The 20,923-nt window shown below is 40.7% G+C and overlaps 1 protein-coding gene and 1 long non-coding RNA gene across 6 annotated transcripts in view; one reads left to right on the top strand and one right to left on the bottom strand.

The window, feature by feature from the left end:
• The window catches only part of lama2 (laminin, alpha 2), a 780,279-nt gene that overhangs the window by 553,097 nt on the left and 206,259 nt on the right, over window positions 1-20,923 (top strand). For all 5 annotated transcript variants that reach the window (XR_004558560.1, XM_034162644.1, XM_034162643.1 and 2 more), the window contains exons 40-46: window positions 5,853-5,931; window positions 6,011-6,142; window positions 6,586-6,702; window positions 6,832-6,995; window positions 7,570-7,708; window positions 13,699-13,801; window positions 19,380-19,496. Coding sequence is in view for 4 of the 5 variants with exons in the window: in XM_034162644.1 (XP_034018535.1) it covers window positions 5,853-5,931; window positions 6,011-6,142; window positions 6,586-6,702; window positions 6,832-6,995; window positions 7,570-7,708; window positions 13,699-13,801; window positions 19,380-19,496 (851 nt within the window). In the remaining variant the exon portion in view is untranslated. The remainder of the gene's footprint in view (window positions 1-5,852; window positions 5,932-6,010; window positions 6,143-6,585; window positions 6,703-6,831; window positions 6,996-7,569; window positions 7,709-13,698; window positions 13,802-19,379; window positions 19,497-20,923) is intronic.
• The window catches only part of LOC117503416, a 559,959-nt gene that overhangs the window by 490,216 nt on the left and 48,820 nt on the right, over window positions 1-20,923 (bottom strand). Inside the window, exon 3 of the long non-coding RNA XR_004558561.1 lies at window positions 5,162-5,169. This is a non-coding gene — a long non-coding RNA (uncharacterized LOC117503416). The remainder of the gene's footprint in view (window positions 1-5,161; window positions 5,170-20,923) is intronic.

Here is a 20,923-nt window from a genome sequence, read left to right as displayed (position 1 = left end):
AGATTGAATTCTTTGGCGTAAATTATGTTTGGAGGAAATCAGGCACCGTCTCTACAGTGAAGCATGGTGGTGGCAGCATCATGCTGTGGGGATGTTTTTTCAGCGACAGGAACTGGGAGACTAGTCAGGATTGAGGGAAAGATGAATACAGCAATGTACAGAGACATCCTGGATGAAAACCTGCTCCAGAGCGCTCTTGACCTCAGCGAGGGGCAACAGTTCATCTTTCAACAGGACAATGACCCTAAGCACACAGCCAAGATTTTAAAACTGTGAATAGTTATGTACATGCGAATTTGTTTGTTTTTTTATTTTTAATAATTTTGCAAAAAAAAAAAAAAAAAAATATATATATATATATATATATATATATATATATATATATATATATATATATATATATAAACTTTTTATGGTGTCACTGTGGGGTGTTGTGAGTAGAATTTTGAGGGAAAAAAATGACTACAACAGAACAAAATGTGGAAAAACTGAAGCACTGTGAATACTTTCCAGATGCACCGTACATAAAAAATGTTATTATTATTATTATTATTATTATTATTCAGGGGTTGAAATACTCTTTTTAACCTACTTGCACTGGTGCTAGTCACAAAAAAATTACTTGCACCAAAAAAAAGTTACTTGCACAACTAAAAGTTACTTTAGTCACTTTCACACCGGGCCCATTTCAAGTTGCTTCTGAAATGGGATGATATTGTTTTTGGTATCTCTTCAAGAGACATTGAAACAAGAATTGTGCACACGAATGAACCGTCCGTGAGTAAATGTGGAGATGTCTGGAGTTATACTTCATGTGGACATGTCCTATCTCTGGCAATCAGTCTGTGAGCACGACTTATGTCCTTTTTTTAACACAGTGATGAGAGAGTTTGAGCGGAGAGTGAGGAGCTAATAGCCTGCAGCCAGTCAGTTTTTTTTTTTTTTTTTTTTTTGACGTGCTTGCGCGAACGAATCGTCACAGCAACTCGCTACATATATGAGAGTCAAAACGCAGGGAAGACAAAGACAACACACTGGAAATAGTTTTTTCCTTATTTATTCCTTTATTGGTTCATTCTACTGGTGCTTATAGTTGATAAAACCTGGATAAAGTTACTTGCACCAGTGATAGTGGAGTATAAAATTACATGCACCGCTTGAATAATACGTGCACAAAATAGCACATGCACGTACTATTTCGAGCCCTGTTATTATTATTATTATTTTATTTTTAGAATTCTAATCTGACATCAGTAAAGCACTCATATACATGGACAAATGGAATTTTTCAGAGTTTAATGCATGATATTTTTCTATTACCCAGAAAAGTAAAATTTCTGAATTTGTCAGGGAAAACCACAAGGGTGCCTGCCTGTTATTAAAGCAAATATCAAAAAGGTAATATATGTTTGTACAACACAGGCACAAGGATCCTGAGCTGTACTTTTTACCGTTTTGCTTTATATTCAATCCCCGCCCAACAAAAATGTCCTCATGCTTCCCTCGAAGGAATGACTTTGAAACCTGCATACACATAAAGACATTATTTATACAAATTTAGGCACCATTTGTGGAGATACATGAATCATATGGTTGAAAATATAATTGTGCCACTTTCTGAATCCCACTTCACAATCTGAATTGTGTAAACCTTTTCTTTCATTTGTCTTCTTTCAGAAGTGTTCAAACAAATCTCAACAAAAATTCTCAGCAGGCAAAACTCATAACACCTGCTTCTGCATGGGACTCTCCACTGAAAGTAACATGTTTCAGAGCAGCATGCTCGGTGTGCCAGCCTTAGATTTAGGTGGCAAAGGTACAAATGGGGAGGTGATGGTCTAGTGGTTAAGGTGTTGGGCTTGAGACCAGAAGATCCTTTGTTCACATCCCCGCTTGACTGGAAAATCACTAAGAGCCCTTCGGCAAGGTCTTTAATCCAGGCACAAAACCCCGTAAACGCCACGCCCACAGAAAATGAGATAACCATTGCAAGTGAAAGTTTACCAAGGCTCGTATCCGACAACAAAATCAATTCTGCTGCAACACCCCATAAATGCTATGGTAAATGTAAGTCAAGATTCGGTTTGTATGCAGAACCTCGTAAACGCCATCCCAGTTTGTGTGCAAAACCACATAGTGAACAGTGCACCACTCACTGGCATGTACCTCGGTCATGTGACGCAAAGATTGCGGTGCCCACAAGAGCTTCTCTGATGCTGCTTTTACACATAACGACGGCACGTCAAGACTGCCATGAAGTATGCAACCCCTGGCAAAAATTATGGAATCACCGGCCTCGGTGGATGTTCATTCAGATGTTTAATTTTGTAGAAAAAAAGCAGATCACAGACATGACACAAAACTAAAGTCATTTCAAATGGCAACTTTCTGGCTTTAAGAAACTCTATAAGAAATCAGGAAAAAAAATTGTGGCAGTCAGTAATGGTTTTTTTTAGACCAAGCAGAGGGAAAAAAATATGGAATCACTCAATTCTGAGGAAAAAATTATGGAATCATGAAAAACAAAAGAACGCTCGAACACATCACTAGTATTTTGTTGCACCACCAAAATATCAACGTAAACTTGTGCATTTATTGATGATGTAATGACAGCCATCTCCCCACTGCCTTTATCTAACATGCAGCCCCATATCTTCAATTACTGTGGAAATTTACATGTTCTCTTCAGGCAGTCATCTTTATAAATCTCATTGGAACGGCACCAAACAAAAGTTCCAGCATCATCACCTTGCCCAATGCAGATTCAAGATTCATCACTGAATATGACTTTCATCCAGTCATCCACAGTCCACGATTGCTTTTCCTTAGCCCATTGTAACCTTGTTTTTTTCTGTTTAGGTGTTGATGGCTTTCGTTTAGCTTTTCTGTATGTAAATCCCATTTCCTTTAGGCGGTTTCTTACAGTTCGGTCACAGACGTTGACTCCAGTTTCCTCCCATTCATTCCTCATTTGTTTTGTTGTGCATTTTCAATTTTTGAGACATATTGCTTTAAGTTTTCTGTCTTGACGCTTTGTCTTCCTTGGTCTATCATTATGTTTGCCTTTAACAACCTTCCCATGTTGTTTGTATTTGGTCCAGAGTTTAGACACAGCTGACTGTGAACAACCAACATATTTTTGCAACATTGCGTGATGATTTACCCTCTTTTAAGAGTTTGATAATCCTCTCCTTTGTTTCAATTGACATCTCTCGTGTTGGAGCCATGATTCATGTCAGTCCACTTGGCGCAACAGCTCTCCAAGGTGTGATCACTCCTTTTTAGATGCAGACTAACGAGCAGATGTGATTTGATGCAGGTGTTAGTTTTGGGGATGAAAATTTACAGGGTGATTCCATAATTTATTCCTCAGAATTGAGTGAGTCCATATTTTTTTCCCTCTGCTTGGTCTAAAAAGTAATCGTTACTGACTGGCACAATTATTTTTCCTGATTTCTTACGAGGTCTCTTAGATGATAAACCGACCCTTTTATTTTTATTTTTTTAACTATGTGGATTTGAATGACGTGCGATTACACCAATCATGCTTGAACCCTCATGCGCATGCGTGAGTTTTTTCACGCGTGTCGGTGACGTCATTTCCCTGTGGGCAGGCCTTGAGTGAGATGTGGTCCCGCCCTCTGCTGAATTCCTTTGTTTCACACGCTGCTTGAGACGGCGCGCGTTGCTTTATCAAAAATTTTTCTGGACCTGTGAGTAATATCCGAGTGGACACTATTCGAGAAATTTAACTGGTTTTTGGTGAAAAGTTTAATGGCTGATGAGAGATTATGGGGTGTTTCTGTCGCTGTAAGGACTTCCCATGGAGCGGGACGTCCTGCAGCGCTTCCAGGCGCCGTCGTCGGCTTTTGATGGCTTTCAACAAGTGAGTAACTGATAAATTGTTTAACAGCTTGGGCATGTTCCAACTTGCCCGTTAAGGTTTCCAACGGAGGTGTTTTTCCTGTCGCGACCCCCCGCGGTCGGGTCCGGCCTGACATGCGACATGTTCTTTCATTACAAAATGTCCGTTAACAATAGAATGTCCGAATAAACTCCTCATGCCGACTTCTTCTGAAAGTTCTCTGTTCTCTGACGACTTACTGGGTCAACAGAGCCTGAAATGTGGAAGTTTTCAACTTGAAATGGCGAGACGCTGCCGCCTCGAAGAGCAGATCGCCGTCAGGCGCCATGGGCCGTCCTTACGGCGACACTACCAGACCAAAATCTCTCATCAGCCGTTAAAATTTTTACCAAAAACCAGCTGAATTTATCGAATGGTGTCCACTCAGTTGTGCCTTACAGTTTTGAAAAAATTTTGATCAAACAAAGCAGCAGTCTCTGAGCCATTCCTAAACAATTAAAAAATCGAGGAGAGGGTGGGCGACTCCTCACTCAAAGACTGCCCACAGGCGAATGACGTAACCGACAGGCGTGAAAAAACTCACATGCCCACAAGGGTTCAAGCATGTCTGATGTAATCACACGTGATTCAAATCCATATGGTTTTTGAAAAAAATAAGGTCGGATACTTTTCTAATAGACCTCGTATAGTGTTTCTTAAAGCCAGAAAGTTGCCATTTGAAATGACTTTAGTTTTGTGTCATGTCTGTGATCTGCTTTTTTTCTTTAAAATTAAACAACTGAATGAACATCCTCCGAGGCCGGTGATTCCATAATTATTGCCAGGGGTTGTACATTCTTGGCTGCTGATCATGTATGTGATGATTTGAGGCAGAGGTGTCAAGTGTCCTCAGGAACTGCTGCAACCTGTTACCACGTGTTATGATAAAGTAACGTTTTGCTGGAGAATTATCAGGAACCATTATGCACGGTCAAGAATGATTCATGGAGATGTACAACTTCCATCAGGTAAATATCCTTATTTAAAACAAGAGTGGTCTGGTGGAGATACAGGGTTTTGTGCCTGAACTATATATATACGAGGGCTGTCCATTAAAAAAAATCTCCTTTAACAGTGGAATATACGGATAAAATGCTGAAACCGACTTCTTCTGAAACTTCTCTGTTCTCTCACGACGTCCTGGATCAATAGAGCCTGAAATGTGGAGGTTTTCAGCTTGAAACAGGCTGACGACGGCGCCTGGGAGCGCTGCACGACGTCTCGCTCCGTGGAAAGTCCTTAAAGCGACAGTATCACCTCAAAATCTCTCATCAGCTGTTAAAACTTTCACCGAAAACCAGCTTAATTTTTCGAACCGTGTCCATTTCGATGTGTCTCACAGGTTTAGAAAAAAATTTGATCAAACAAAACCCTAGTCTCTCAGCATCTTCTCAGACAAAGGAATTCCGACGAGGGGCTGGACGACTCCTCCCACAAGGAGTGCTCACAGGCGAATGACGTCACCGACAGGCGTGGAAAAACTCACGCATGCGCACGAGGGTTCAAGCATGTCTGACGTAAAAACATATGAATGAAATCCATATAGTTTTTGAAAAAAATAAAAAGGACCTATACTTTATGGACAGCCCTCGTGTATATATATATATATATATATATATATATATATATATATATATATATATATTTGCTTTTACAAAAATGTGCTGCTGCAGTAAGCAGGCAGTTAGTATATATTCCACATGTGAAAAAACGTATTCATGTGATTATACTTAAAGTGTTTTACATTTGCTCCAATTTAATCAACAGAAACATAAGGTCATCGAATACATTAATCTGCACAAGCAAGGGCTCTTCTTGCGTTCTCTTGTTTCTTTGAAGTACTGTGTTTACCGATACAACTGTTCCATCTTTTGTAAGACTCTTTGCAAAATTGCAGGTGTTAATAATGTATATGCAAAGATTATAATCTTTCTATTTTTCACTGTAGCCTAGCTGAGGAGATTCATCAAAAGGTGAAGAGATTGTTTGGAGATCCCCATCAGGCAACTGAAGATCTGAAAGCAGAGGTAACACAGACAAAGTTGTTTTCAGGAAATTGTTTAAATTCCTCTTTTGTAAAATAACGTTTTCCGTCTTCTTCACAAGATTAAAGTGAAGATGTCAGATCATGAGGGGAAGCTCCAGGAGGCCCAGCAACTACTCTATAATGCCCAGGGAAATATGAGACAGACTGGTTTACTGGCTGCACAAAACCAGGCTAATCTCACTTTCCTAGAGGTAAAAACTCAGGGTCTGTAAAATAATTTTGGCTACAAACGGGATATCTGGAATTTGGTTCAGATCCTGTCTTGTGTATTTTCACCCTGGTCATACGGTTTCATACGTATAGACGATGGATGATACATATGGAAATATATTGAAAACAACCAAAAATGAAAGTAAATCAGATTACCACCTGAGTTCTGACATACTGCTCAGTTAGGCAGTTAAAAGTTTCTTGTACATATCCTGCACCACCCTCACATGGTACTTCTTTGCCATTCCAGATTTCCTCATGCAGTATCACAACTATTCTCTCTGCACCATAAGATTTCTCTTGCTCCATAAACACACAATACATCTCCTTGTTCATCTGCACTCCTATTTTCTGAGCCGATAGATAGATAGATCGATCGATCGATTCCACATATCTCTCCTGATCCTCAGTTGTGTTTCTGTAGAGGAAGCATTCTGCTGTGAGTAGGATGACACAGGATGTTCAGGAAATTCTTGGAAAAGGAGAACATCTACTGGCTGTTGCAAACCAACTTTCTGACAACATCAACAAGGAAATAGAGGTATTAAAATGAACCAAATAGAAAGTTTCTGTTGCTACTAAAACTTTAAAAGAGAAATTGTTTCCAGTGACCTGCGCAACTGACTTGCTCTTAGTTTCACAACACCAATCATCTTGTTTTTATCTGTAGGACCTGGAGGAGATGGGGCAGCAACTGGGTTCTCTTCACAACCAGCTGGACAGTAAAGTCAGCCATCTCATCAGTGGTTTGGGTGATGGCAGTCTGGCTCGTCATGTGCATGATGCAGAGGCTCATGCTGATCAACTGAATGAATCTGCTGCTATTTTGGATAGGTACTCATAAACACATATACAACTGCAAATTCACATCCAAGGCCAAATGATACATAAAGAAAATTAAGACTTAAACGGTTACTTGAGTACGTTGTATTTGTTAGTTAATAAAAAAACTAAATCAATCATAGGTTTGTTGTTCAAGTAATCATGCTCGTCATTCATTTGCCAATACTTGTGTTTTTCCAAATATCACAAAATTACTTTTTCCACTGTAAATTGTACATTTGGGATTTTGTTCATTCATCTTCAGGATATTGAGGAAACTGCATGTTTGGTCTGACGACTGCAGAATGTTTTTTTTTGTTTTGTTTTTAATTTGTCATGCCTACATATAGTAAGTGTTGGCTTCTATTTCCACATTTTACTCTGTCTCACTGTTTCACAATTATTCATGTCCTACACTACAAGTGGTATCTGCTACTGTGACATTGCATATTTCTCCATAATAAAGGAATCGCTTGCCATTTTTTATGTTCTTATCAGGTCATCAGTAGTATAAACAAAATGTAATAAAATGTTTAATCTACTTACTGAAAGAGACATCCATTTCTTTCTGTCTTTATTTTGACAGTATTTTGGCTGAAGCAAAGAATCTCTCCTTTAATGCAACAGCTGCATTCAAAGCCTACAGTAACATCAAGGCCAATATTGACGCAGCAGAGAAAGAGGCAAAGGGGGCTAAAGAGATGGCAGCTGAGGCACTCACACTGGTAAAAGTGCACACACACACACATAGACACACACACAAAAACACACACATACACACACTCTTATTGTCTTAAACCCTATTCGGACTGGATTAGTCCAGAGAGCTGGAGTAATGCAATCATTACTGGAGATTTTCAGTGATTTTATTCCAGTCCAAATATGCTATACGAGGTCTGTCCATAAAGTATTGTACCTTTTTATTTATTTTTTTAAACTATATGGATTTGATTCATATGTTTTCACGTCAGACAAGCTTGAACCCTTGTGCGCATGCGTGAGTTTTTCCACGCCTGTCGGTGACGTCATTCGCCTGTGAGCACGCCTTGTGGAAGGAGTGGTCCCGCCCCATCATCGGATTTTCATTGTCTGGAAATAGCAGAATGATTTGGGGTTTTTTTCCATCAGAATTTTTTCAGAAGCTGTTAGAGACTGGCACCTGGAAACTATTCGAAAAATGTATCTGGCTTTTGGTGAAAATTTTACGGGCTTCACAGAGAATAAGGTCTGGTAGTACAGCTTTAAGGACCCCTTTAAGGACGCTCGGCGTGCCGCGCTGCGATGACACGGCACAAGCCACCGGACCATTTCTGAGCTGTTGGCTCTGTGAATACGAGACCGTCGTGTGCTCTTTCTTTGGTTATCACAAGAGCTGGACATCAGCCATTTTCTGACAGATTTCACTTTTAACAAGAGATTTTGTCATGGAAAGCTGCGCAGAGGCTTCGCGCGTCACGACCGATTCGCTTTGGAAGCGAGACAAAGGAACACCTCCATTTCGGCGTGCCAGAGGACAGGTTTGGACATGTCTATCTCGGCTTTCAATGCTTACCAGTCCAGTAAGTATCAGTGAAATTGTGGAGAGCTGGACATGTCCAAACTTGTCCTCTGGCACGCTGAAACGGAGGTGTTCAAGGGTTCAAGCTTGTCTGACGTGAAAACATATGAATCAAATCCATATAGTTTAAAAAAAAATAAAAAGGTACGATACTTTATGGAAAGACCTCGTATTAGTCTTTTTGCTGGACTGCTTGCTTCTGTGTCATTAAATGTTCCCGCACCTTTTGCCTTCTGTAAAATGATCCACAATAATGACCTTACATTATAATAATCCCATGTGACTAGACATGTCCAGTTGAATGGAAATTTTCCATATATTTATGTCTCAAATATGGAAGTGCTTGGAATTGGGGCTGGGTGATATCACTTAAAATTCATATTGCGGTATAAATTAAATCCTTTCATAGTAACGGTATATATATCGTGATATACACGTAAGTGTAAAAATGATAATGGAGGTGTTCCTGAATGGGTCATCTAATCACTTAGCAAAGCTAAATTGATAATAAATAAATACAATTAGAAACAACAACAACAACAAAAAAAACAAAAACAGATATAAGGAAATTTTTCAGCACCTGACTAGGGATGGGTATTGATAAGATTTTATCGATATCGATGCCATTATCGATTCTGCTTATCGATCCGATTCCTTATCGATTCCCTTATCGATACCTCTTGTGAATTTTGTACTAAAGTAGACTTTACAGGTTTTCTATGTATTTCATTGAGTCTTAAAGTAAATAAATATGAAATTGGTCACTGTATCCTTGATTTCTGGACATAAATAAAAATAAACAAAATGGTGTTTCGCTTTTAAGTTATTAATTCTGACTGGACTCTATCGTTGTAACTTGACTCGGCAGAGAGCTGTGCAGCGTTTGGAGCTGTGTGAACAGAATGGAGGACGATTCTCGTTTCTTTTTCGCAACAAGACAGGAGTCCCAGTTAGTAACTTTAATCCCCCCCAACACCACTTGCACAAAAATGTTTGAATTCTAGAAGCTCTGAAATGCAATCTGGGACTCTTCCAGACAATAAACTGCAGTGAGTGCAGCATCCATTTGGTGAGAAAAAAAACAAATTTCTTTATTCAGATTCATTCCAGTAGTATTCTGCTCTTACTCGGATGCAGTAGTTTTCTAGTTTGGCAGATAGTTCTGGAGGAAATCACTGAAGAAATTAACACATTGAAAATATGGTTTGACCGAAACAAACTGTCATTAAACTTAAATAAGACAGGGATGAAATAGAGGTGTAAGAGCCACTAGGTGTTATTACACTTATTACGCTTATTTATTTCTGTATGTATGTATGTATTTATTTATTTATGTATGTTCATTGTTATTTGGTTTTATATTTTTTCTCTTGTGCTTCTATTCAGGTTCTTTTTGTCTCTTTCTCTAAAATTGTAATTAGATTATTAATATATAAGCAAAAAAAAAATACAATTTGTAATACATTTGACTCTTTTACAACAAACGCTTGACAGCTGCAACTGCTTAATGCTAACTTTACCATTGAAAATGCCATAGACATGCTAACATGTTAGCGTCGGTCCCGTTTTTAAGTTATAAAATACATCTATCAACTGTTTCAGAAGACCATAACAGGTCGGTTTAACATAAAAAAGGTAAATAATACTCACAGCCATTTGCTCTTTAGGGTTTTAGCAGGGAAAAATTAAGATAAGCAAAAGAAAAAAATTAATCAACAAAGCAATGATCGAAGCACTGCTTCGATCTGCGAATCACTGCTTCAATTGGTTTAAGGTTCAAAGCAAAGCCGCGCTGCAGAAAAGTTGAATACAGACCCGCTGCAGGGTCTGTAATCAGTGTAGAGAAATTACAATTTTCCTGACAAACACCCGCAAAAACAACGGCCACTCTGAAGGACCGATAAGGGAATCGTTAAGTAAAAAGGTTGATTGAATCATTTCTTAACGATACCTGAAAGGAACCGGTTCTCGTTACCCATCCCTGCACCTGACTCTGACTTGTTAGACATGTAATTTTGGGCATTGGAATTATCTCATTTTGTCATTCCTGCTTCTGTCCAGTAGGAGGCAGTGTTAGTCTGCTTTTGGTGACGTTTTTTACAGAAAGTCCTCAGAGACCCCACCACGTGGGTTGTTGATCCTAATTGGCTTACGTCGTGTGCTTCCACCAATGATAAAGCGGTAGGCGTGTTTTGTTTTGTTTTTCTGTTCTCCTGCCCCAAGATGGAACTCTCAGCTCAGTTGAATGAGGAAATGAGATTGTGTACTGTGGCTTTCTGCAAATTCGCAGACCAAATATGACCATAAAAAAAAAAAACAGCAGAAATCATAATTCAGGTTATAGTAGCCCTGTTAACAGAATTTTAAAACTGGTATAGAGCTTGAAGCCCACACTTTTAAAAAGCTTTGAAATGTAGACGGAATCTGGTGAATTTAATGAGAGAACCACTTAATTCAGTCATGTGACTTTTATATGACCAAATTCAGTCAAGTGAGTCCAGAGGGATAAAATAGCTTATAATGTTACACTCTTAAGGAGAAGTTTTAATCTACTGAGATTAAGATGGAGCCTATGACCAGAGCACTGACTGCAGCCTTTTCCAATCATTCAGAGTCACTTCGGAAGATACAATGACATCATCAACAAGCATTATCGTGATTGGTCAGTGGAGTCTAAATCTCTACCGTCTACCAAATTTATACTCTGAAGTGGTTAAACCGGATATTTTATACACCCCTCCTTGGAAGCTAAACATCCTGCCAAAAGCAGAGATTTAACCTTGGCGCTTCAGTTTTATTTATATAGAATGTCTGTATTTATTCACACGTTATGGCTACAGAATCGTGATCATGTTCATGTCAGCGCCTCAACTCTGTGTGTTCCCTCACTGTACATTTTTGGAACACTGGCTCTCAAGAAACATGACACGGACATCTGGCACACTAGCTCTGGATTGGCAAACTCGAGTGGTGGTTCCCATTTTTCAAAAGGGATAGGAGAGTGTGTTGTAGTTATAGAGGAATCTCACTTCTCAATGTCCCAGGGAAGACCTGTGCCAGGGTGCAAGACAGGAGATTTGGTCCAGTAATTGAACCTTTGTTTCAGAAGGAGCAGTGCGGGTTCTGTCCTGGTTATGGAACTATGGATCGGTAGTATGCACAATCAGTTTAAACGTTTTTGGCCTTGCAAAAGGTGTATAAATGGGTTCCACAAAGTGTCTTGTGGGGTAGTTTGGACATATGGATTAGCAGTTCCACTGCAATGTACAATGCAGCCTGTATATGACCACACAAGGAGCTGTAGTTGCATTCTCTGCATTTCATAGGACTTGTCTTGGGTGGGTGTTGGACTCTGCCAGAGTTGTCCCGTGTTAACAGTCCCATTCATTATTTTCATGGGTAGCATTTCAATGTGCATTCTCAGATTGGAGATTATCCCAGTTTGGGGCTGTCTGAATGGCATCTCTGCTTTTTGCAGATCATGTGATTCTGTTGGCTTCATCAGGCAGTGACCTTCGATGTACAGGAATGATCCTCATGAACCTCTGGGTCAGGGTAGTTACAGCCTTAAGAACTGGGAACATCTCGGGATCCATCAGAAAACCTTAGAAGGCTTTGTCAGGAAAAGGAAGTGTGAAATGAGCTGCTGAATCTGGTTCCACCACAACCTGGACCCTGAGATGAAAATGAATGACTATGCATTCATGCATCAGTCAATCAAATCAAAGTTTATTTATATAGCCCTTTCCACATCTCAGAGGGTGACCAAAGTTCTTCACAGTCAGATGAAAAACGGAGAGAATAACTTAAGATAATAAGCAAATTTAAAACAGACACATCAATAAAAATATACATCCAAAATATCTGCAGATAAGAACCAAATAAAATGTCAGAGCACTGCTGGTTGTGCCAAAGCCATTCTAACAAGGAAGGTTTTTAATTTAGATTTAAAAAGACCCAGGTCAGTTGTGGTGTGGATCTCAGGGGGTGGGGGCTTATTCCACAGTCTGGGTGCGGCCACAGAGAAAGCCTGGTCTCCCCAGTGGCAGTGTCTGGACCTTTGAACCTCTAATGTGCAGTGGTTAAAAGGATGTTGGTGTTGTTGGTTTTCAGCCTTGCCCCTTATGTGTAGAAAGTTCTCCAGATTCTCTGAATCTTCTGATTATATTATCGACAGTAGATGATGTAATCCCTAAATTCCTTGCAATTGAACATTGAGAAACATTGTTCTTAAACTGTTGGACTATTTTTTTACGCAGTTGTTCACACAGTGGTGATCCTCGCCCCATCTTTGCTTGTGAATGGCTGAGCCTTTTCACCTTGTTCACCTGTGGAATGTTCCAAACAGGTGTTCTTTGAGCATACATAAACTTTCCCAGTCTTTTGTTGCCACTGTCCCAGCTTTTTGTTCAAATGTGTTGCAGGCATCCATTTCAAAATGAGCAAATATTTGCACAAAAACAATAAAGTTTGTCAGTTTGAACATTAAACAATCTCCCAACTTTACTGGAATTGGGGTTGTATATGTATATATTGTGCATACTGAGTAGAACCATTTTAGTTGTGCAAGAAATGAAAATGTTTTCTCAGCACAAGAAGTGTTACGTGTGTTGATGTGTGTGTCCTGATTGTAGTAACAGTAATGTAAGCTCCTGCTCTCCATTAGTCATAGCTGACAGATCAACAGTTTTGTCGCTTCTTTCTCCAACATTCACTTTCATTATCATGAACATGTATCTGAAATCTTTCTCTTCCTACCTATTTCCTACTTTCTTTTAATTTACTCAGCTCACTTGTACCAGTTTTTTGTGTTCTGCAATTTCATCTTTCTGGTTTTTCTCATTTTGTGCATTTTTTTGTTACTTTTTATTTCAGTGAGGTTTTCCTGATTTATTTTATTTTACTTTATTTATTTATTTATTTGCCAGAAAGAACAATAGAAAGATTGCAGTGGATAAATTTGAGCAATAATGTTCACTTGAATATTTTCAAGCATCATTTAGCATTATTTTGTTTGTTTGTTTGTTTGTTTTTGTTTGTTGTTTTTCTGCACTTTTTCTTAATTAATGGTGATGGATCCAGTTAATTCTGCATGAATTTTCTGAATTTTCTTTCTATCATATTTTCTCATTTTGTGTCCCTTTCCTTTTTATGTAGGCTTTAGGACCAGAGGTCCCAGTAAAGGAGGAAGCTGAAGGCTCACTTCAGAAGAGTCACAGATTATTAACTCAAGCTATAAAACTTCAAACTGATGTCAAAGGTAGTGTGAGTATGAAATGCATGTGTGTACACTTAGTGATCGTACATTATACAGTGCATACACTTCATATCATATGCTATGAAATACAATATATAATCATCTATCTTCAATATAGAACGTCAAATATGATGCATCCAGAAAGTATTCACAGCGCTTCACTTTTTCCACATTTTGTTATGTTACAGCCTTATTCCAAAATGGATAAAATTCTTTTTTTTTTCCTCAAAATTCTACACATAATACCCCTTAATGACAATGTGAAAAAAGTTTGTTTTTTTGTTTATTTATTATTTTTTTGCAAATTTATGAAAAATAAAAAAACTAAGAAATCACACGTACATAAGCATTCACAACCATTGCCATGAAGCTCAGAATTGAGCGCAGGTGCCTCCTGTTTCCACTGATCATCCTTGAGATGTTTCTACAACTTTCTACACCTGGGGTAAATTCAGTTGATTGGACATGAATTGAAAACTCACAGACCTATCTGTATATAAGGTCCCACAGGTGACAGTACATGTCAGAACACAAACCAAGTGTGTAGTCAAAGGAATTGTCTGTAGACCTCCAGGACAGGTTTGTCTCGAGGCACAAATCTGGGGAAGGGTACAGAAACATTTCTGCTGCTTTTGACAGTCCCAATGAGCACAGTCCACGATGTTTTGGAAATATTTCACTTTGCTGTGCTGTAGGTACCATCACATGTCACTGGATGAATAACAATATTGTGTTGAAGAAAGAAAATTGTGTTGTTCAAATTTCTGGCGATATATATGAAGCCAATCATAAAATTCTAGATTGGTCTGATTTTTTATTTCAATTTAATAGAGTAAATAATAAGATAAGACTTTACTGATCTCACAGTGGAGAAAGTCACGTTACTTCAGCTCTTAAAAAAAAGATGATTATTTACTATAAATTATTTCTACCATTGTTATTTAAATAGTTAATTGAGGGATCCGGCATTTCTCCTCTGGACATTTCCTCCCTAGGTCATCCCCACGTCCCCCCCCCCCCCCCCCCCCCACCCCCCGCGCGCGTCTTTTTCCCCTTGGCCCTCTTCTCCTCCGGTCATTTGCCCAGGAGAAACTGAGCGGCAAGGGTGCCTTTTCCACTTGGCCCAGTGTGCGTACCGTCAGATGGAGGAGGAAGGGCTCTAGGAGAGATATGCTGCTGATGCCGAGCTCTCCACTGCAACCAGGATGTTGCCTGCTCTGACCTTTGTGCCACCAGGAGATGTGATCACTTTGTTTGAGCTGGTTCAGGAGGGACTGCCTGAGGAGCTCCAGCCTGTGGTCAACTACTTTGAGGACACCTGCACTGGTCGCCCAGATGGGAGAAAGTGCAGGGGTCCAGTTTTTGACAAGAATACAGGAACGGTTGCCACGCGCAAACAACAGTGAAGAAGGGTGACATTAGCAGTCACATGGCTGCTAATGTCGACTGTCACCACCCGAACATCTGGGTGTTCATGTATATACTAAAGAAGGAATAAGCAATGAAAAAAGGTGTCAAGCAGTTGGAAGCCGGTGAGCCGGCTCCACCACAACACCAAGTGTACCGGTACACCACTCACAGAACTGAAACCATTTGTGGTCAACTACCGAGCGAGATTGCTTGGTTTTCCTCTGCAGTATTGCCCACAATTTGCAGCTATAAACAGTTAGATTAGAGATTAGTTGAGATAGAATTTTATTAATCCCTGGGAAGACCTCCTCAGGGAAACTGAGGTTTCAACAGAATTAGATAGTAGCACAAAGGGTAAGAGCACAGAGTATCCAAAGTAAATGTAAGAAACAATTTGTAAAATGTAAATATAAATACCAGAAATACTACTTGCTACTGTCTACTGGCTACTACTGCTCCTCTCCTCTTCATCCTCTGTCTTCCTGTTTCTCCTTCTCCCCCTGAGTGAGGAGTTGTACAGTCTGATGGCCTGAGGGACAAAGGAGTTTTTCAGTCTGTTGGTCCTGCTCTTGGGAAGGAGCAGTCTGTGGCTGAAGAGGCTCCTCTGGTTGCTGATGAAGGTGTGCAGAGGGTGACCTGCATTATCCATTATAATACAATAACATTCTTTTGGAGGGCGGTATGCATTTTCAGAGACCCGATGTTCATGCCCAGTCGCCCAAAATGACAGATATTCGCCCAAGTTAGAAAAGGGCGAATATCTGTCATTGCGGGTGACAGCATGGACAGAGGGACTCAGAAAATGCTTACCGCACGACAACAGCATGTTATTTGCATTATTATCACTTACTGAGATACACAACACATAACGCGTACATAAAAAGTTGGCTCACTTTAACTTTTGTCATGTCGGCTGGCGCACGCTGCTCTCCAAATTCGGCAGTGTGTCCTCATCAAGCTGGCTGCTTTAGCTGCTGTTCATTGTCGTACTATCCATGAGAAAATCATCCAGAATATCCATATTGGGACCAACATACACTTCTTGCCTTTTTATCTTTTCCTCTGTGGACAGGTTTTTTTTTTTTTTTTTTGTCCTCTAGAGACAGTTCTTGGGCTACGCACAGTATGACATTTGTTTACACACAGCGGGCGGGTATAGCCAGGTAGCGTTGACATAAATCTACGATACCGGCCTAGCAACGCCTCGGTAAAGTGATAATAATGTCCAGCAGTTTGTCCAGTGTTCTCTTCTCTTCCACCACCACCAGAGGTTCAGCTTCATGCCAACCATAGATCCAGCCCACCTGATCAGTTTGTCCAACCTGGATGTGTACTTTTTGGATGTGCTGCCCCTGCGGCACACCACGACATAAAGGAAGATGCTGGCTATGATGGACCAGTATAACATCCATTTTAGGTTCCTGCAGATGTTGAACGACAGCAGCCTCCTCAGGAAGTACAGCCAGTTATGTCCCTTCTTGTACAGGTGGTTGGTGTGGATTGTCCAGTCCAATTTGCTGTCCAGCCACAGTCCAAAGTACTTGTAGGAATTCACAGCCTCCACCTCAACTGTCTTGATCAGAATTGCTTTCTTTGGATGAAACTTCCTCAGCTGTCCTCTGACCTGGTCCACAGCGATGTACAGAGGAGGTTGCGTTGAGGTGAGGGAGGAGGAGGAGGGGGTTGCTGCTGTGATGTCTGGGTGGAGGTGTGCTGAGGAAAGAAGGAGAAATAGCTCCAGTGAGACGACAGGGTGAGAGGCATGGACTGGCTGAATCATTTGAAGAAGTCATTAGGTTTGTTCACCTTTTCCATTGTCACCCCTATGACTCTGGTCTTTGTGTTATGGCCTGTGATGGATTTCACACCTTCCCATGCCTCCCTTGTGTTGTTTTCTTTCAGCTTCTGCTTCCCCTTTCTCCTGTAGCTGTCGTTTGCTTCCCCCATGGAATGTTTTACCTCCCACTGTGCTGCCTTCATCGCCTCCATGTCTCTGCTTCTGAAGGCGGCCTCCTTCCTGTTGTGGACAGCTTTGACTTCCCGCATTACCCATGGTTTGTTATTAGGGTAACAGCGGACCATCTTGGTTGGGGACACCACGTCTGCATAGAAGTTGATGATCCTTCAGACAGTGTGTCGCCCCCTCTATGTCCTCACCATGCATGTTGATCAGCTCATCCCATACCGTGGTGTTGCAGCATTTTCTCATGGCACCTTCCATTTCACCTTCCATTTTCATTACTTAGATAGATACATAGATAGATTTATTGTCATTACAACAAGTACAACCAAATTTCTTCACACCCAATCACCTCAGACAAAAATACAATTAATCCACAATTATTACAAGTTGAATGTAATAATGGCACACATTAGAATTAAAACACCCATACATATACATTTGATTGTTTATGTACGCTAAATGTTAAGGCAGTCCATCATCCGAATTGAGGAGATGTGAGTGTGGGGGGCCGCAGCAGTGTCCCGCACAGCCGTGAGCTCGGGGGGAGCAGCAGGGTGGAGGCAACGGGGTGGGGGGGGGAGAGGAGGGGCGTGCCGTTGGACCAGGGGGTGTGTCCTGTGGCTGTAGGTGGACCAAGTTGTGGTCAGACTTCCCTAGAGGGGGGAGGGGTGTGACTCTATGTGCGTCCCTCACATTAACATACAGTAAGTCAATTGTCCTGTTGTTTCATGTTGGACAGTCCACAACCTGGTTAAAAGCAGCCAAAGTAGAGTCCAAAGTTGCATGGTTAAAATCCCCAGAAACAATCATCAGTGCATCAGGGTGCTTTGTCTGCAGCATTGCTGTTACGGAGTGAATCTTCTCAAATGCAGTGGCTGCGTCTGCTCTTGGAGGTATGTAAACACAAATGGTGTTCACGTGACTAAACTCCCTCGGTAGATAGTGTGGCCGTAGGCTAACACCTAGCAGCCCCAGGTCCCGCCAACACAAGACCGTCTTGTCAGAGATGTGTCCTGGGTTACACCAGCGGTTGTTAACGTACATTATGAGTTCCCTGCCTTTGCTTGTCCCGCACACTTCAGTGTCTCTCTCAGCTCTCACAGCAGTGAATCCCAGCAGGTGCATGTTAGCGTCCAGAATGAGTTGGATTAGCCACATCTCCGTAAAGATAAACAGGCTGCTCTCACAGTAAATCTATTGGTTTTTCAGTGCAGACAGCTAGTAGTTTTGCACCGAGTTCACATTTCCTATGATCATGGAGGGAATCGATGGTTTGTAGTGCATCCGAATGTCTGCTAGCCTAGCCTTCAGCTTAGCCAACGACCTTGCAGCCCCTGGGTCTCCTCCTCAGCTCTGCTGGGATGGTGTGTTGTATCCTGGCTTGTCACTTTGTTTTCAGAGCAAGCAGTTCATCTCTTGAATAAGTGAAAAACCCTGCTCCTGGTAGCGGTAGAAAGTTAAAAGTATCCATGGGATATGTATAAAGCACACAATGTCTTTGTGTGAAGAGCAGAAGGGTAGAAAGGAGAGGAAAAAAGAGCTAAAAAATAAGTCAAACTTGCGGACTACTGGAGAGGCAGCCATCTCCCACAGCGCCAAAAAACAATGTTCTAAAAAATTTATATTTTGCATATTTGAAAAGCCTCATTGATACAACACTTTACATGCCAAATTATCAAATAGTAATGTCAATTTTTCTTGCTTGTTTTGTAAATATTTAGTTATTACAAATAAAGTCATAATAAATTCCCCCCGGCTTTGGGAAATGACTGAGGGAGAAATGCCCTACAACCGTTCATTGATTAATTAATAGTTGATGATTATTCAAGTCAACCACTTCTGAACAGAACTAAGCCAGTAGCCCACACAATTTTATTTTGAGACCACTGTTGTACACTCACTGTCACAAAATGGTCTTAATCAGATATTACCTTACCCTTTCAGGTATTCAAAAAGTAACCCATGCAATGAGCAGGCTGAAATCATTAAAGACGGCAGCTTATTATTGCAGAGACAGGCAGTTAAGCCATTACAAGAAAAATCAGTGCATGCATGTTGTTCAGTATTTATTCATTTGCAACCATTTACTATATGTGGTATTAGTGTGATTTGTCATCAGACTTTGAGTTATGAGGAGCCTGCTATGATCGCAAATAAATTTATCTTTATTTACTTTGTGTGTGTATCTATCTGTGTGTTTTTGAGCAGACAATGCTGGTAATGTGGCCGCACTGAAGAGCAGAGTTAAAGCAGCAAGAGATAAAACCAAAGACCTGCTCAAAGCTGTCAATGGAACCATGGCAACTCTTAATGCTATTCCCAACGGTACGAATATAAGAGTAAACTGTGGGTTTGTGAGTGTGCATGTAAAAGATAAAATCATAGGGAATCAATATTAGTGCATATGGAAAGGTTGTTAGGTCCTGGGTTCCACCGAATAATGAAAGATGAATAATGAGCCACGCAGCATGTTTTCTTTGCTACGAGAGGGTTTCTTCAACTATCGTGGGACAGTGATGGCTCTTAGAGGCATTATCTTCAGTTAACAAGGCTCCTCTCTGAGCATGGCACTAATTTCAAGAAGTTCAAAATTTAGCAACAACAGTGTGGCGCAGTTTGTGTTCGAGTTACTGCGATGACTTAGAGGCATGTGCGTGGTGCTTACGAGTCTGCTAAAAGCCCATTATCTGTGCGCCTGGCAGCTACGCAGGACCTGAGAGGCTATTTTTGGAGCAACTGCCCTCTTACACACACAATTCCACCTGCTCTGTGCGCTGGACGCTGTGTATAAAATAATTATTTTGCAGCAGATTAATCATTTTCTATCAAACCTTGGATGCTGAAAACACCTCTAATCACTTCTGGAATCTCAGAGGACTGTTTCATCTGGACACTTTTTTCCTCTCTTTCCTGCTCCATGTGGAATGTATTTTGAACAGCTTCAGGTAACTAGTTTTAATGTTTTTTTATAGCTTGATAAAACAGTTCCTAGCTGTTAAGGTATGTCTATGGTTGATTTAATATCTTGTTGATGAATCACATGAGCTCCGCTGTGTCTGCACACTGAGGCAGTGACTCATCACGCTTCAAAGGAGCATTTAGGCAGAACACCAGCTCACGAAAGAGTCATTTTTCAGTCAATAGTGGATGAACACAAAGTTAAAATTTGGTTGACTGCGTGAAAGTGGATGTGTGTTTAAAGCCGTGGAAGAGCTGTGCAGCCACACAGAAGGAGAGCGCGCAGTATCAGGGTGACTTGTAAGCTGCGGAAGAATTAAAGATATATATATATATATATATATATATATATATATATATATATATGTATTTGAAAGTGATCCACAGGTGTATAAAATTAAAGTGACCACCTCATTGTGTATGCAGAACAGCACCGCGCGCAAAAGAGCAACTTTGCAGAAATAAATGGATGAACACAAAGTTAAAAATGGGATCACAGTGTGAAAATGACTGTGTGTAAAGCCAGAGAAAAAATAAAGCCAGCAAGCCACGGATGGAAAGGAAGCCAGTGAGAAGCAGCACAGAGGCGGTTGTCCAGGAATGGAGAACAGCAGCGCACGCACAGAGACAAACCGAAGAACACAAAGTTTAAAGTGGGATCATGGTGTGTGTTTAAAGCCAGGGAAAAAATAAAGCCAGCGAGCCGCGGAGCCAGCGAGGAGCACAGAGGTGGCTGTCCAGGAGCCCTTGGTTTGGTTCTAGCTGGTCAGGTGCATTACAAGTGAACAGCAACC

This window comes from Thalassophryne amazonica, chromosome 21, assembly GCF_902500255.1.
Source record: "Thalassophryne amazonica chromosome 21, fThaAma1.1, whole genome shotgun sequence".
NCBI classification, from domain to species: Eukaryota; Metazoa; Chordata; class Actinopteri; order Batrachoidiformes; family Batrachoididae; genus Thalassophryne; species Thalassophryne amazonica.
The sequence above is the reverse complement of the archived record's forward strand: the minus strand, read 5'-3'. Positions and strand labels throughout refer to the sequence as shown.